The 17,399-nt window shown below is 34.8% G+C and overlaps 1 protein-coding gene across 23 annotated transcripts; it reads right to left on the bottom strand.

Moving 5' to 3' along the window:
- Positions 1 to 385: 385 nt before the first annotated feature.
- LOC100779479 (lysine-specific histone demethylase 1 homolog 3) lies at positions 386 to 15,015 on the bottom strand. Of its 23 annotated transcripts, none has more exons than XM_041011543.1 (13): positions 14,831 to 15,015; positions 12,619 to 14,650; positions 10,940 to 11,081; positions 8,397 to 10,631; positions 8,087 to 8,180; positions 6,616 to 7,109; positions 3,762 to 4,478; positions 3,226 to 3,306; positions 2,248 to 2,681; positions 1,489 to 1,528; positions 1,222 to 1,305; positions 639 to 720; positions 386 to 537 (listed from the first exon to the last, which is right to left on the bottom strand). In XM_041011543.1, exons 2-9 carry the CDS (start codon positions 14,511 to 14,513, stop codon positions 2,616 to 2,618), a joined length of 5,724 nt encoding a protein of 1,907 aa, XP_040867477.1. In that variant the 5' UTR covers positions 14,514 to 14,650; positions 14,831 to 15,015; the 3' UTR covers positions 386 to 537; positions 639 to 720; positions 1,222 to 1,305; positions 1,489 to 1,528; positions 2,248 to 2,615. The 23 variants fall into 23 exon arrangements, with proteins under 23 accessions (XP_040867477.1, XP_040867475.1, XP_040867481.1 ...); XM_041011541.1 differs by having other exon boundaries at positions 639 to 766; positions 1,421 to 1,528; XM_041011547.1 differs by having other exon boundaries at positions 386 to 720; positions 3,226 to 3,300.
- Positions 15,016 to 17,399: the final 2,384 nt, after the last annotated feature.

The following is a 17,399-nucleotide window of genomic DNA, read 5'->3' on the forward strand; positions in this document are numbered from 1 at the left end:
AACTAGTTTAAGATAAAAGTAAAAAATCTCAATACAGAATTAGATTGTTAAAATTAAAATATACCAAGCTATATGTATTTATTTTATAAAATAATACACGTAGTTTTTATCATGTGTGCGTGCGAACTTTTCTTATTGTATCAATAAGATATATAAACATAAATCATAAATGGTCAAAATTAAATTATTTGGTAATCACATAATTACTTAAAAAACCATACATTTATTTTTTATCTTACCCATTTAATTTTTACATTTTTCACCAACAAACGTTTTCCCGTGGTTAACTTTCGGTTTTTTTTTTGTAAATCATACATTACGATCAGTATCGACAAATACACCTTTGTACAACATATGTACATTCCTACGAAGTTTGATCCTATCCTTTCATCTACTTTAGCTATTATTATTGATCGATAACTCAGGAAATTGGTAACTGCATCATTCAGCATCAAACATCTCATTTTCCAAATTAAATGCAAGCCTCAGGTTAAAGCCGATAATAGAAGCTGAGCTAGCTTAATTTAAAAAATCAAACTGCATGAGCAATAGAAATTATAAGCAACTCTTTGGTTATAAAAAGTAATGCACGATGGCAGACTGCCAGTTTCATCGTGTAGATTTCAAAGCACCACAACCTGCACTTGTATCCTCCATTGACCGATGCAAGAGCACATCCATAGTTTGATCTCAAGATACAAGTTGGAGTTGGCAATCCACCTAAAACAATCCATAGTTTGATCTCAAGATACAAGTTGGAGTCCACCTAAAACAAATAAATTTGCAACATGCTTGTGATTCATCTAAAAGGTAATTAGAGAGCGTTGATCCCATTTCCACAGAAAATCATCAAATATCATAAAGATCAATATACTATACTTCGACACAAGACAAAATTGTTCTGTAAAGATGATATAACAAAACAAATGAACTGAATCATACAATCATGTAGCCGTCAAACGGCAGTTTCAGATGATACTGAATCATACCAGAAATGCATATGAAATAAAAGTATGAGGGTAATTTTCCGTTGGAATATTCAAGGCAATTTGAAATAGCATCACTAAAAATTAGGGTCATTCCCCTAGTGAATAAAAAAATATCTTAATAAACATCACAAAAATCCTTAGCAACCAATGAGGGGAACTCAGGCAAATTTAGAGGGGGAGGGGGGGGGGGGGAATTGCCTGTAATGCAATGCAGAGCCAAAAATGTACTCACCCCTAGATACACCTAGTGGAATTTAATTTCCCCGGCAGCAACATTTTTTAATCCAATATTACATACTGCTGGCATGAAGACAGTCTGCAGCAGAAACAAAAACAATAGAATCATAACAAGGCCATCCACCTCAACACCAAGAGTTGCAATAAACATTTGAATGAAAGGACATACACACAATTAAGAAGACAGAAGACACCTGAATATTGGCTCTGAAGAAGACAAGAGTTCCAATAAACATCAAAACACAGGGAAAAGACACAATACCTAGTTCCTCCCATTAGTGATTGACAAGATCTTTCTCAGCCTAGCAACCATAGGAAGAGGTGTAAGCAATAATTAGTACAAGAGAACGGCCAAGATAGAACAGCAGCCCACGAAATATACACAGTACACAACAATATAAAGACTTGGGCTGTTGGGCATCCCATGGCACAATCTTTTGAACCATAATTATAGTTAAATTGAAGAGCTCAGGCAATCTATCTATTTGATTATTTTAAGCACACACGAGAAAGCTGACTAAACTATATAAAGACTTGGGCTGTTGGGCATCCCATGGCACAATCTTTTGAACCATAATTATAGTTAAATTGAAGAGCTCAGGCAATCTATCTATTTGATTATTTTAAGCACACACGAGAAAGCTGACTAAACTATAAATAAAAAGGGTGGTGGTTCATGTGCAACACAAACATACAAGACGAGAATGAGACAGTAGGAGGAGAAAATAATTGAGTAATCAAGTATCTTACAAAAGCTGGCATAATTCTTTCCCCGCTTTGGAGAATGAAGAAAAAAAGTTAGTAATTGATGTTAAATGTTTCTAGTAGGACATAGAAAATGGATATGTATGCTTGTCATCACTAGAACAATGCTAAGCTGTACAAATAGAAGAAATTGATAAGGTCATTTAATGTCTTGCCCTATAGAAACCCCTTTAATAAAAATGGGTTAAAGGTTTTCAATCTTCAAAGGTATAAACCTCAATGAAACATGATATATTAAACGACAGATGAATGCAACCTGCTGTCATCTTCAAACCTGCCAATGCCCATCACTCTGAATATCTAACCGATATTTGCAACAAGTCTGTTTATAGAGGTAGTGAGGCCTGTTTACTGGCAATCTACCATCAGTATTCAGTATGCTGTTCAAGGTTGCTAGGACAAGCTGACAAGGAATTTCCTTAGAAGCTGCTTGATTTGAATCGATCAAGTTTTGTTTGTCTTTTTAATTGTACCTTCTAGATCATTTAAACAGGCAGATTGAGGTGCTCATATGAGAACATGCCCAAGGCCACCAAAACTGAGAACTGAAGTAGGAAGAACCAGAATTTGGCAACTCTTAACAAAGACGTACAACAAAGTACAGACTATTCCATCCAAAGAACATTAAGATTTCATGTCTGGTTTTGTTGTCATGTGTCTCTCAATCAATACATCCACAAAGGAGCGAATCTGCATGTTGGACATCCAACGAAAGTCAGTGAGAAAGTATGTAACTAAAGAGAATGTTAGAAGCACATGAGTCTCCAATAGCCTAACAACCATTAAAAAAATTAAATAAATGATCAAGGGCATGTTTGTTTCCTATTTTTTAAAACTATTTGTTTTTAAAAACCAAAAATAATATAACAAAAAAATAGCAGTAGTTTTTGAAAACTATATTAAAAAATAATCTCTTTTTTTCAGTTTTCAAAATAAAAAAATCAGAACATCTCTAAGTTGTTTTTGTTTTCTACTTTCAGTTTTCTATTACTCATTCTCCCTTATATTATACTGTTCCCTCTTCTTCCTCCACCCCACTCTCTAAACACCCCCTAACCTTTGCAGCTAACCCCACCCCACCCCTCGAGAAGCTGGTGTTTAATCAGTATATCATGCCAATTGCCAACTTAACTACGTAAGTAACATAAATAACATTTACTAGAAGAATATATTTTGCAGAAGTGAGATATGATTAGTGGATTGAACTATGTCATGGAAAGTAACAGAAAATGACCTTATTCTTTCGCTTAAAATCTAGAAACTCACGAACAGTCATGGCTTTTTCTGCATCTGTGGCTTGCTCCATGACCTGAAACTTGTACACAGAAAGTTACAAAAAGGATGAACAACATATTTCACTCAAGATGATATTCTAGATCAGTTATTCCCTATAACTTCCTACCTAATAGAGATCACAGTAAAACTTTCTTAATTTAACAAATAGAAAGTGTTAGAATGTATGGAAATATTCAAAAATATCTTTTCATATCCGACCAAACCTTAGATTATCCTCTAGAATTAATTTCTCTGTTTCATTATCATAGGATTAATTACTGTATTTCTTTACCTTATGATGATTTGTTTTCCTAATTAGTTAGGATTAAGATTAGTGTAACCAACTTTTAAGTTTTATGAATATATCAGACATATCAATAATACATCTCAGTTAATATCAAATAGCATTTCATTCACTTTTATCTCTCTTCCTCCCTCTATACATAAAACAACATAATTTTAACAGAAAGAAGCAAAGTGAAGGATAAAAATTACCTTTGTTTCACTTTTCTTCATTATAGCCTTGTATCCATCCTTGTCTAGTTTCCTTGCCTTATACAAGGGCATAAGTAGTGATGCAACATAGTCCACAACAGCCTGTTTAATATGATCTGCTCCTCGTGAATGACCTTTTTGAGCCTCCTTATTTACAGTAACCTGTGAAATAGAGCTCTCATTTGCAATACCATCACGCTTCCAGCTGGGTAACTTCGAACAGGCATTTGAATCCTCTTCATCCTTCAAATCAATAGATGGGTTGGAAAAATAAGAATCAGCTGCAGCTGCTTGAGATTGCCATCTCTCTATGGCATGATGGTCTTTAATTGCAATACCACCAGCTGTGTCAATCCAAGCTTTTGTATATATACTGCTGTCCCCAGCAACACTTTCTCCTGAGTGCTCTCTGAAATTCAAATGGCTGGCAATCTCATTTGAATGACTCCTCTGTGAAAGGTTATCAACTGGCATTCTGGAATTATCAAGGTTGACACAAGCAGCAGAGAAATCAACAGACCAGTCCCTGACCCTGCAATTCCTAGAATCAATCTCTGAAATACAATCTTGCCTTCCATAAACACCACCAGGCCATCTTTTTCTACTATCACACTCGTCATTTTGTGAAGGCTGTTCACGTCTAGCAAATTTGTGGAATGAGGGTATCTTTGGAAGCTGTAACAGGGTATTACATCTGGCTTCTGCAGAGGCATATGCCTGCAAAGAAGCAACATTGAATCTTTAATGAACATGGCAACCAAAAAGCGAAAGGAATCATAGGATATATTAAGAGGTAATACAATAATCTATGCATATTTTGACATCAGACATACAATTAACATTATATAAATACATATGTATCTATACCCAGTCACAAACATGTGAAAACATCAATTAACATATTAAATAAAGCTCAATTTATCCTAGTGTATTAATGCATAACACATGTTCAGTAAGCATCTAGCAAGTGCCAAATAAAAAAAAATTGTCCTAAAAAGAATTATATAGAGGTGTTGAAGTGACACATGAATGCCACATCAGGTGTTTAACACACAAGTTGCAAGTGGAAATGGCTCCTCCCTTGAAGGTTTAGTGCTGCATTGAGCGAGATCTATGGAGAAAACAATGCAAGAATAGACAAACCAGAAAGGATTTTCAGGAAAAAGGATCACACACTGCATGTATTAACCAGGCAAGAGGGAGGAAGTTACAAATAAAACGACAACAAAATCAATCAACGAAGCATGAGGCAGTCATCTGGAAATTTTCACGAAGGAATCAGAGACGCGTATAACAAGCCAATTTGAGGTGGCAAAATGAGTAATCCAACTCTTGAGGACCAATGGATCTGTCTGGGTACAAGCATAAGCTATTAGAATAAATTTACAGCTGATTTGCCAACTATTCACCAACCAAACAATTTTAATTTAATCCGGTAAAGACATACAAGCCATAAGAGTTTATGATACAACAACAGTACACCAAGGAAAACTTATTTTGGACTTCTTTCCTCCTTAAAAGCAGAAGCTATGGTAAACATGATCATACAAAAGCTCTTAAAAAAGGAGTTTTTTCCTTAATAAGAGAACATTATGAAAAAGAGCTTTTAGATATGTTGATATTTAGGAGTTTCTCATTCTCATTCTCCTTCTCCTCCATTCCAAATTCTAACACCAAGAACACACTACCCAAGAATTTTCAAGTTAAAACTACCTCCTTCTCCTCCATATTTATGACTTAAATATGCTTAGTCCATATAAAATGAGCATGTTTTGATTTTGGTACCCATACAATTGTTTATTTGTTTTCATCACTCAAATTTAAAATTATTGATTTCAATTCCTATAAAATGAGCGAATTTTTTGTTTTGGTCCCAGTAAAATAATATTTTTTTAGCCCTCCAAAATCTGAAATCACTACTACATTTGGTCCCTAAAGTTCATTTTAAGGTAGATAAATAACATTTGTTTTAGGGATTTTGAAAAGTTTTGAAGGTATCACAAACACTAACGAGTGTTACCTGGGATGGTCACTTGACCTTCTGCTAAACACATAAGCTGTTAACGAGTGTCACATAATCGTAGGGACCAAAGAAATTTTATCTTTTAGAGGGATGAAAACCAAAGGAAAATTTTTATAAGAAATAAAATCAAACCTCGATAATTTTAAAAAGACTAAAACATTTAAGTCAAAAACTATATTACCAATCTGTTTTAACTTTAATTTTATTGTTTTATTTTTAACTTTAAGTAGTTTCTATGATCCAAAAGCCAAGCCAAATGTTATCCAAGTATATGTCTCTACAATTAGGGCTAGCAATAAACAAGCAGGTTCACAAGTTGCTCAAAGCTAAAGTCTCAATGAGCCAGGGTTGTGAATCAAATGAGTTGAACTTGAGCTGGACAATCTGATTTATTCAATATACAAGCTGAAGTGAATTAAATTAAAATTTAATACATAATAAACAACCTTATTAAGGTAAATTTGACCATAGGCTCATAAATCATATGTAATTCTTTAAAACCTAATATCAAATATAAGTTGTAAAAGGAAGGGAACTAGAAGCTAAAGAACTGAGCTAAAAGATTTGCAACCCTTGTTTGAGTCAAACTCAAGCCAAGAAAATTGGCTTACATTCACTCATACCAAGCAAATTTGAATCCCAGCAAGACACTTTTACAGCACAATCACATTATAATTTACTGCACCCAAAACCTCGTCATATTATGAAATCTAGCAAAATGATATAAGGGATAGTGATCAAACAATTTAGCTTATAACTATCAACTGATCTTCAGAAGCACCATAACAATAGATTCATGACAATAAAACTAAAGTTCCAAGGGAAACAAACCTCAGCAGCAGCAAGAGCTTTAGCTCGGGCAGCTTCTGCAGCAGCTATAGCAGCCTGTTCTTCTTCAGATATAGTGCAGAGGTTATCCTCCTTCTCAGCAACTACTGTGTCTATTGAACCTTTAGACCTGGAAGAACTGACCTCGTGCCTTGAGTCATATGCTGCTGGTTGTCTTCCTTGTTTGCTGTGCAATTTCTTCACATGTGCAGTGGAAGGTGAATTGCTTCCAGCAGAGGTGGGATTCAGCAAGCCTCCTTTATTCTCAATGGTACCATGATATGTGCCCAGAGGTGGCTTTCCCAAGGCTGAATCTTTTACAGATTTTCTCTTTGATAAATCTACAGCAGATGTTTGTCTTGATATCTTCAATCCACCATTAGAAGCTTTTCCCTTACGGAAAACTTCAAGCCATACATTGACCAACTGACTTGCTATAGCACGAATATCACGGCTAGTATGTACACAAACTTTTTCCTTCACGGTTTTCCCCATTCCTACACCCAATAATAAAAAAGATAAACACAAATACAAGGGAAACTGGAGACATCATATTTTTGTGTGACTCCATCCCAACACAATCATCTACAGGAGCATAATATATCTTGCCGTTGATAATTCATAGTTCCATTAGGCTAATTGTGTGATAGGAATTGATAATAGTAAGAAAAGACACAAACTAGGTTTGACATCAATCTAAACATATATCTCATAAAATGATACCAGAAAAAATTTTCTCAAACTTTTTCCGTCACGGTTTTCCCCATTCCCACACCCAATAATAAAAAAGATAAACACAAATACAAGGGAAACTGTAGACATCGTATTTCTGTGTGACTCCATCCCAACACAATCATCTACATGAGCACAATATATCTTCCCGTTGATAATTCATAGTTCCATTAGGCTAATTGTGTGATAGGAGTGATAATAGTAAGAAAAGACACAAACTAGGTTTGACATCAATCTAAACATATATCTCATAAAATGGTTACCAGAAGAATTATTCTAATCTCACCCAAACCAAGTCTCAACCAATCAACCATTTATTTCTCCCTCAAAAGTGTTAGATGAGATACAGCACAAAAATAAATACTCCCTCCATTCCTATATATAAGATCCAATTACCTAATTCATCAAGATTAAGAAAAGAGGTTAATTTAGTTGATGGTAATTAATTTGTCTTAAATTTATAACTTTTTTCAAAACTATCCTTGTCATTAATACTTCTCTCTCTTCTAATTGTTTGTCAATAAATTTTCTCTCATCTTATAATGAGGGATATTTCTAGTCTAAAAATAATTAATGCAAGAAACATTATAGATTGGGCCTTATAAAAAGGAACAAGCACCCATTCAAACTTGGGTCTTATAAATAGGAACAGAGGAAGTAAATAAACTTGCATGCATAGACTAATATAAATTCATGCAATAAATAAATTACAAATTAATATATAAATAAATAAAATAGCTACCTGATAATCGTACAGCAAGAAGATCAGTCGAAACACGGACAAGAAGACGCAAACAGTGCCTCAAGAGTTGGGTACCATCCTTCCCCATTGAGTCCTACATTGAGATGTGAATCATGAAGTCCATAATCTAAGAAATTCCATAACCATAAGATCAATAACATGTATATGGTTTAGCTTAAATTTGGGGAAACAATGGCTTACTATTTCTTCAAAATAAGTTGAACCAAACACACTTAGTTTGGAAGTACTATATATCAAAAATATATTACACAATAGTTTGGAAATAATGCATCAAGTGATAAAATAATACCAGTATCCATGAATTGAGAATGGCTAGCCCCTCTTTACTTCCAGCAAAAGACTTCAAGTTTCCAACAGGAAGAGTTAGCAATTGTTTGGCCACATGTAAGCGCCCAGCAGTGGTTTTCGTATTAAAGAACATTTCCCTTAACAAAGCTTCCCGGGTTAAAATGTGAGCACCATCTAAAGAGTTCTTGTACATTATGTTAGAAAGCTCTAATGCATCAAGTCTCTTTATTATATCCCTAACTTCATCCCTTTCAGTGTCTAACTGTCCCCGAGCAGCTTCCAATGCCTCCACCTCTGCAATATAATCATTCCCACTGCTCAATATGTCAATCATGCGAACAGCCTCTCGTAGTCCACTCATCATTGCACCACCGACAGTATCTGGGTGCTCTTTGCATGTTGCTTCACCAGCAAAAAACAAGCAGTTATCAACTGGTCTCCCTATTATATCATAGTCTTCTCCAGATGCTCCAACAGCAACGTAAGAATAAGAACCATAACTAAAAGGATCCCTACCCCAATCAGTCACAACGTAGGCAACAGGATCAGGAACTGAGTCCTCCCCAAAAAGTTTACGGAGAACCTTCAATGCATGGTTAACATGATCAGAAGAGCTCAAACTTTGACCATCTATGGCTGCCTTACCAACCACTAATGCTATAAGAACAGGAGCCCCAACTGTTCTCCTGACATTCCAGAACATAAAGCAGTGACCTCTACTGCTTCTCTCCTCAGCCGTTGCTCCAAAGTAGTCCACAGCATCATCCCAAAATACACTAGGAAATTCCAAAACCACTTTATTTAGAACTCCATAACCAAGACGCTGAACAGAAGAACATTTCCACTGTGGCAAAGGTGGGGAGAACTGTATAGTTTCAGCCTTCAAACAGCCAAGTGGAACAGTCACAAGGACAGCATCGCCAAAGAACTCATTGCCATTTTCCGTAGAAACTTTGACTTTATTACTCTGGCCAGGTTCCTTGATACCATATGACACATTTGTTACAACATGGTTCAAGTGAACTGTCAGTCCTTCTCCCAGAGACTCAACAACAGAGCTGTAACCCCCTTTAATCATACAATGAGCTCCCCCAAAACCTCCATACACATCATCTTGATTCCAGTAGGGAAGAGAAACATCCTTAAGCAAAGCAGCACAACCATACTCCAAATGAGCAAAGTGCCAATCCATAACCCTCCTTTCCTGAGGGCTCAAAATCTCCTCACCAAGTTTTTTTTCCAGAGTACTATCCTTTTTGGAATCAAATGGACTATCTGCAGAATTATTTTGTTCAGTTTCTTCACTACTTTCAGAGCGTGCCATACGGCGAATCTTAAGAGCGTATTCTAAACCATCTTCAAGAGACATTCTCATTGCTTGTTCCCCTTTCTGAGCAACAACCAATACCATGTCATCAATAAGACTATTATACTCAGCTTCCAATGCTTCATCCATATCTGCAGGAACTTTTTGTCCTGTCACTATGTCGTAAAGAGGGCAATCACTGTTCAACACTGTCAACTCAAGACCCAACTGAGCACAAATCAATGAGGAAGGATCTGGTCTTCTCTCAGTGGCCACATCAGCCTCAACACCAGTTATAATGCTAGCACCAAGATCAACAGGGACAGAAAGTGACAAATGATCAGTAAATACACGACCTCCTATCCTACTCCTAGCCTCAAGCACAAAAACAGAAAATCCTTGACGTTCTAAGTGGCGAGCAGCAGTTAGCCCAGCAGGACCAGCTCCAATGACAATTACTCTCTTCCTAGGATCTAAATCAGACTGCAGATGATAACCTACCCGAGCATCTAAGGCAGATTTTATGCAGGTAGAGTCATTGCTTTTCTCTTTAGCTACCAGAGAAATCAATCTGCAATCAGGAAAGTTGGAAGAAGGAACAGAACTGTCATTTCCCTGGTAATCATTTTTTTTTCTTTCTACCTGTTGTGTCATGTTTGATAAATCCGTCTTCATTTCATTAGCATGCCTCATGCCTTCTGCGGCTTCAAGTGTTAGGTCATCACCATCCTTTGTTAGACCATTGTTAATCTCATTGGAAGTATCTGACATTTTGGTCTGACCAACAAGAAAGGAAACTCCATCTTCAGAGTCAGCCATTGAAGCTGCGAGACTTTCCTCAAAACCTTTTTCTTTTACCAGTTTATAACAATGCCTTGCATTACTTCCAACATTCTCCTTCTGAGAGGCAATTCCAACATTTATATAACCCTGCCAAAATGATCTTATCATTTTAAAGTTTCAATTTTACCAGCAAATAAGCACTAATATGCTTTTTTTTCAGCCAATAAGTATATTTTAAAGAAAAAGCTCAATTAGCCTATGTTTAGTAACAAACTATTTTCAGGAAATAACCATTTTTTTCTTTCAAAAACTCTCAAAAAGCTAACCAAATAAAAGTGATTATTTCACTAAAATAAGCTGAACCAAACACACTAAATATGCATCCATATATTCTTGTAGTGAACATGCAAAGGAAACGAAAACTGATGGCTAAACAACATAATGAACAAACTTACATATTGATCGAGAAATGCATAGACCTCCCTAATAAGAGAAGAACGAGGACTTCCATCCTCAGAATGAGTATCACTAACTCCACATTCAGCAAGAGGCAAAATACGTGTGACATCTCTGTTCCAAAGACTTAAAATCTGATTTCTGCAATGCATTAAATTAAATGACGTGAAACTCATTACAACAGGCTACCTAGTTTCAAAAAAGTGTAACAAAGTGGTGTTGAACAATCCAAGAGTACTCCTCTCAGCATGATATTCCCTTGAGAAGTTTAGAGTACTCGTTTATGGCAAAGTGTCCCTACAGCTCAAATATCATATACTACTTGAATGAAAGAAATTCAATATTATATAATAATAAAAAATTCTCAAGTGTTTACACCGAAGGCCTATTTAATGACCCAACATTACCAAACACCCTGATAAGTTATTCCTATTCTAAGCAAGAATAAGAAAATCTAAAACAAAATAAAATCCCTAAATAACATAAAATGATTACAAAAAGATCCTAATTAAAAACCAAAAATAAAATAATGAAACTAAATAGTTCAATTTGTATCACAAGTCATCATGTTTGGGCTAAAATCTTATTAGAAAAAAACAGAAGCCCATTATACAGCATATCCCAGATTGGAAGTTTAAAAAATAAGATAGCACCCAAGAAGCTGCTGCAATATCCTCATTGGAGTTTATAACAACACTTTACAGATTTTTAAAAGGGATTCTGAAGCATAAAACAATAGGAGGAAAAAAAAAACTAAATTCCATCACGTAAAGAAGAAATCAGTAGATAGCATCTTGTCAAGAAATAGAGTGATGATGATAGTATTATATTGTATAACTAGTAAAATATTAAACAAAATTATAGCCAACTTCTGAATATAACAAATTACAGTAGATAAGGGTAGAAGATTGTGTATCACAATAGAAGTATCCCCACTGACAATCCTGCAAGCAAATTGTCTTGAAAATGTAGAAGAAATAGTGATGAAAAAGTCTACTTAAATTTGTCTATGAAAAGCTATTGCAAATAAACTTTTAAAGGAGATAGTAGAAGAGAGAGGGAGGGCGATGTGATGGCCTATATGCAATAAAAATATTATAAAGAGGAACTCACAACCACATAATATACAACTATCATTAATTTCCATGTAAACATAAAGAAGGGGAGAAAAATTCAGTCCAATATAGGAAGTAGGCATTGTAATTTTTTCCAGTTCTGAGCAAATACAGGAGGAAGGCCCTTGACCAGAAAAATATAACAAACAAATATCAAATTCAGAAACAGGCAATGACCAAAGAGGAGGAAAAAATTGAACCAACAGGCATCTAACCAAATGTATGTGTTTATTTTTTCCCTTGAGTTTCTTTTCAAATGACCACTAACAAGTTGTTCAGCTCCCAATTATACATGTGAATCATTACCCAGAAACATAGCAACATACAGCAAGAGTTTATATCTAATTTTCATGTTTAAGAAATTAAAATAAATAACACATTTGATCATCAGTCACAAAGAATCGAAAACAATTCTATGTATTCCAAGCACAAGAAACCAAAAACCCAAAATATTGAAGAAAGAAACATCTATGCTGCAAAAGGAAAACTGCAACCTTTTTTAACACTTGGAAAAAAAAAACAATTGCAAGCAAATGCAAAGACCTGTTTGAAAACTTAACTACCTGCAATCCAAATATTCCTTGAGACCACCTTTACGCTTCAAGACTTCCTTAAACTTTATTTTCTCAATTGGACCAGCTTTACGGGCTTTCAGCCCAGCTGATACTGCTACTACTGCAACATTTTCAGAGTCTTCACCAGTATTCAAAGAGGAATCATGCTTCAATCTTGATCTAAGAGTGCGGTCACCATCTGTCATAACTTGACTTTCATTTAGAGCTTGATCATCAATTAAAATTTCCCAATCAGCATCCCCCTCATATGTCATGTCACCATGCTTACGCATTTTGGTCTTTCGCACCGCCCGTGGGATGCTTGATATCTTACCCTCATTATCAGCAAAATCAGATACAGGGGCCCGGTATTCAGCAGAGTTCCCATTTTCATCTGGAATAGAAGACTGAAGAGAGGATCCATCAGATTGAATTGGATCTAACACTGAGCTACATTTTAGAATTGAAGCAGTTGAGTCTTTTGGAATATTGCAACCTTCTAGAGGTTTCTCTGGGTGATTTGAGTGGGCAGTCAATTCAGCTTCATTGGCTTCGTTAGACACCATAGAAGATAAACTACCACTGACAGTTACATTATTTCTTTTAGGTGAAAAACCTGAAACAAAATCTTGCACTTCGGCCTTTGTATCTAAACTACTATAATCACAGAAATTTCTATCAGAAACGAACTCGGTTTCTGATTTTCCACCTCCGTCTACTTCCATATGACATCCAGATAAATCCAGAGCTCCATTCCATGAGGATTCCTGGAAAACTTTTCTAGCAACCATATTATTATTCTCATTCAATATAGTTTCAGCTGATTTAATCAAGGGTTCAGTGTGGCAAGAAGTTAAGACATTTTCTTTCCCAGCAAAAGTAGAAACATCAGGTTCTGAAGCACTGTTGCACACTTTTGCTGGTTCAACCGTCAATCTGTTTTCGGACTCTCCTGCCTCAGTAAATCCTCTTTCGCCCTCCCCCACTTTTGAGAGAGAGATAGTATCAACTATTTCATCATGCGACGTGGTAGATAAATTTTTTAAAGCATCACTGAGAGCACTTTCCTGCAATCCAACCTTTTGGTCAGAATGACAAGAAATATCTTCAACTTGTACACAAGACAATTGCTGCATATCTCCATGGCAGACATTGTTCGACTGAGACGGTCCATCTGGAATGTCCAAATCGCAATGGCCCTTCACAGCTTCCTCTTGAAAACAGTCATCACCACACTTCTGATCATCCACCACAGATGCAACAACCCGTTCAGACGCTTGAGGCAAGAGTTCCACAGACTCAACATTCCCCCCAACCAATTTCGAGCCAGAAGCAGATCCAGATCTACTTTCAACCCCAGAATCCACAGCTTCCACAAAACCTTCACTATCTACATTCTGAATCCCCTTTTTCTGCCTCGAACCCTGGCTACGAGATTTCCTAGAAGAACTAGACTGTGCCTTATTGAAAATCACGGGCAACAAATCCTCCATGTGTTGTTGATCAGTGCAATCTTGCATCTGCATGTCCTCATCACCCCACACCAAGGGCACGGGCGCCACGCCTTTCTCATCCTTACCTTTAGGTCCCAAAGCAACCAAATCTTCATCAGACACATGCAAAGCAGGAATTGCTCCTCCTCTTGTGACCCCAGATCCCTGATCTCTCTTAGGACCCTTCAGCCTCTTCCTAAAGCTAGCCAAGGTATCATTATCATCCATACCCCCCAAATCCTCTTTCTCCCTAACAACAGCAGCATCACTACTGCCGCCACCACTACCCTTCTTCTTGGACCTCTTCAACTTAAACATTGACCCAATGGGCTCGTCGTCGTCGGAGTCGAAACCAATTTCCTTCTTGGATCGCTTCTTCTTTGTCCCAGACCTAATATTCTCCCCCTCCATTTCTGCAACCCTAGGTTTTTTTACCCACACACAACAATCTCGGAACGATTCTTTTTTATGCAGTCGCTTTCTTCCACTTCTCCATAACCAGATTAACAACAACCCTCGCGCTCTTCAATGAAAATATAATCGAAATCCTAAATTGAACACAAAACAAATAATATTGTATTATAGTGAGTGAAGAACCAAAAGCTGAATAAGAAAAAACGATAAGAAAACACACGCACGCACACTTAATAAGAAGATATTTAGATGGGTAAAGGTAAATGTATATAAATAAATGTATAAAATAGGGAAAATTAGTGGGATTGTGGAACCTGCGTTCTGCAATTGGTGTTGTGTTCTGTGTTGAATCCTTAGAAAGAGAAAGATAGAGAGAGAGTGAAGTGCGTGCGCACGGTAACAAGAAGTAACGGCTTCTTCTCACGGCTAGGGAAACGTTCGCCCTATACCTGAACCGCGACCACCGAGGGAGGACAATAATAAGATTGGAACAAACAAATTATGTCGTTTGTATTAAACTAAACTTTATTTTAAAAATATAAATATCAAAAGACTTAAGTATGACAATTTTTTATGTTTCACTCATTAGTCTCTCATTTTGAATTGATGATATGCATTAACACGTATTTAAATTAAAGTCATATTATTATTTATTATTTTATTTATTTAAAAAATCTAATTATTATATTTTATTAACTAATGAAATTATAAAAAAGATCATCATGGCTCAATTTGTTGTTTCTAATTATCTTTTCGTTTTTCTTTCTACCCCCACTCTCTTTATAAATCAAGACAATCTCTTCCTCCAAGCCAAACTACAACTCTCCAACCCCAAAAATGCTCTCTCCGATCAAGACAATTAAAAGATTTTTAATTGTCATATATAATAATAATAAATTTAAAAGATGAGTAATAATATAAAAGATATTAATAAATTTTTTATTCTAACACTAATAATATATACAAATTAAACCTAAAAATATTCTGTTCATGTTAAATCGGGACAAAGAAATTGAAAATTTAAAACCATTTAGCTAAGAACTAAGGAGTGAGGACACCTTTAACTCACAAGATATGACACAAGTGACCAATAACTTAAGCTCTTTAATTATACAATGGAGTTTGATTCATAACTGTGTAAAAAAAAAAATACTTGCACATCTTCAACTTTGGTATTCTTTTTCCTTGGATAATTAGTGTCATGATTTTTAACTATGAGAGTATTTTACTTTTTGTGAGAAAAAAAAATGAGTAAAAAAATATTTGAGTAACAATTAAAAACATTTTCATGTATTGTGATATATTTTAATGTAAAACTTTAATGTTTAAAATAAGTTTTATAAAAAAGAATTTCATAAAAAATAAAAAAAAATATACTCTATCTTTTAACTTAATTTGGTGTTAAAAAAACTTAATTTGGTGTAGTATATTTATCAACGAGAGTTGTTTTTGCCCGGTGACCCAAAATGTTGTTCTCTATCCAAATTTTGGCTCAAATAGCTTGATTCCTGACAAATTATTTTATTATTATTATAAGATTAACAATATTAGTTACCGACTCACTAAATGTGATAAAATTAGGGGGGAACGAGATGAGTTGATTCAAGTTTAGGAAATTTTTATATCCAAACTGATAAAGCAAACTATATTGAACCATCTTAACCACATTTAGGTTGAAATAGATAGGGTCATCAAGTCACCTAATAAATCATAGAAACATGAAAAAGGGAAATTGTAATAAAATGAAGTAATTAATAATATAAAAAATAAAATCATAGAATTATACAACATATAAATTATAAAATTACACGACCTAAAACTATAGAATTATAAATATTTAAAAAAAAACTAAAATAGTATGGGTCCAAGTTAGTTTTATATGCTTAATTTCGATACCCAAATTGATGACATTGAATTTGTCTTTTTAAGATGAGTTAGGCTTATCAATTACTTAAGTATAACTAGACAAAGAAAGAAACTATTGCAATAAAGAATAAATTTTAAGCATGTGTAATAAAATAACACATTTTCAACAAATTCTACATAACTCAACACAAAATTTTTTAAAAAATATTATCCTCTTTGTTGTGTTTATTTTTGGCTTAAAATTATATACACAAACTACCTAATGTTAAATATTAGTTAAAAATTATTCCTAAACTAAACACAACCATCACTAAAAAACAGTTAAACCCAGAAGATGGTTCTGGGCAAGAGACCAACGAATTCCACAAGCGGGGAAAGCCCAACAATTTATAAAAAAAAGAAAGAAAAAAAAGAAGAGAAATTGTTATTTCCACTCCCACTTTACACTATTGCACTCCTCTTCTCATTTTTTATACTTAGACTACCCGACTATCCTCATCTCTTTCTTCATCTCATACAATGGATGATTTGTAACAGGTTACAGGTTTATTTTTTTGGGGGGTTGTAGGGGACTCTTTATTGGTTTCGGTTTGTACATTACAGATTCATAGCCTGCAAATCTGGAGGCTATCGCTATTATTGACAAATTCTATGGGTACCCAGGTGTAACGTAGCTTGCAAAACAAAAAAAAAAAAGAATATATGGGAAGGGGAAGACATATTTGTATTATCCATGAAAAATAGTGAAAATATTAGATATGAAAGTGCAGGATGAAAAACAGAGTAATTCATTGATAAAAGTGCTACAAGAAATGGTTTATATATAAAGGATAAGGAAACTAACTAACTGTATAAAATGTAACTAATTGTAGCTTATAACAGACTAACAAAATCGTGATAGAAAATGTGGATTATTTTTTAAAAAACAAAATTTTAAAATTTATTTGAAAAATAAAAGGAAAAAATGCATTATTTTTTTCATTATTCATGTGAAATAATGAAAGAGACACAGTTTAA

This window comes from Glycine max, chromosome 17, assembly GCF_000004515.6.
Source record: "Glycine max cultivar Williams 82 chromosome 17, Glycine_max_v4.0, whole genome shotgun sequence".
Taxonomy (NCBI): Eukaryota; Viridiplantae; Streptophyta; class Magnoliopsida; order Fabales; family Fabaceae; genus Glycine; species Glycine max.

What these genes read in the sequence shown, in the direction of transcription:
- LOC100779479 (XM_014769718.3), bottom strand. Translation starts at nt 14,513, where the DNA reads ATGGAGGGGGAGAATATTAGGTCTGGGACAAAGAAGAAGCGATCCAAG. An exon ending in AAGGAATATTTGGATTGCAG is followed by an intron (nt 11,082 to 12,618) that starts GTAGTTAAGTTT and finishes AATGCATTGCAG; the next exon opens with AAATCAGATTTTAAGTCTTT. An exon ending in TGAAGAAAAGTGAAACAAAG is followed by an intron (nt 3,307 to 3,761) that starts GTAATTTTTATC and finishes TCTGTGTACAAG; the next exon opens with TTTCAGGTCATGGAGCAAGC.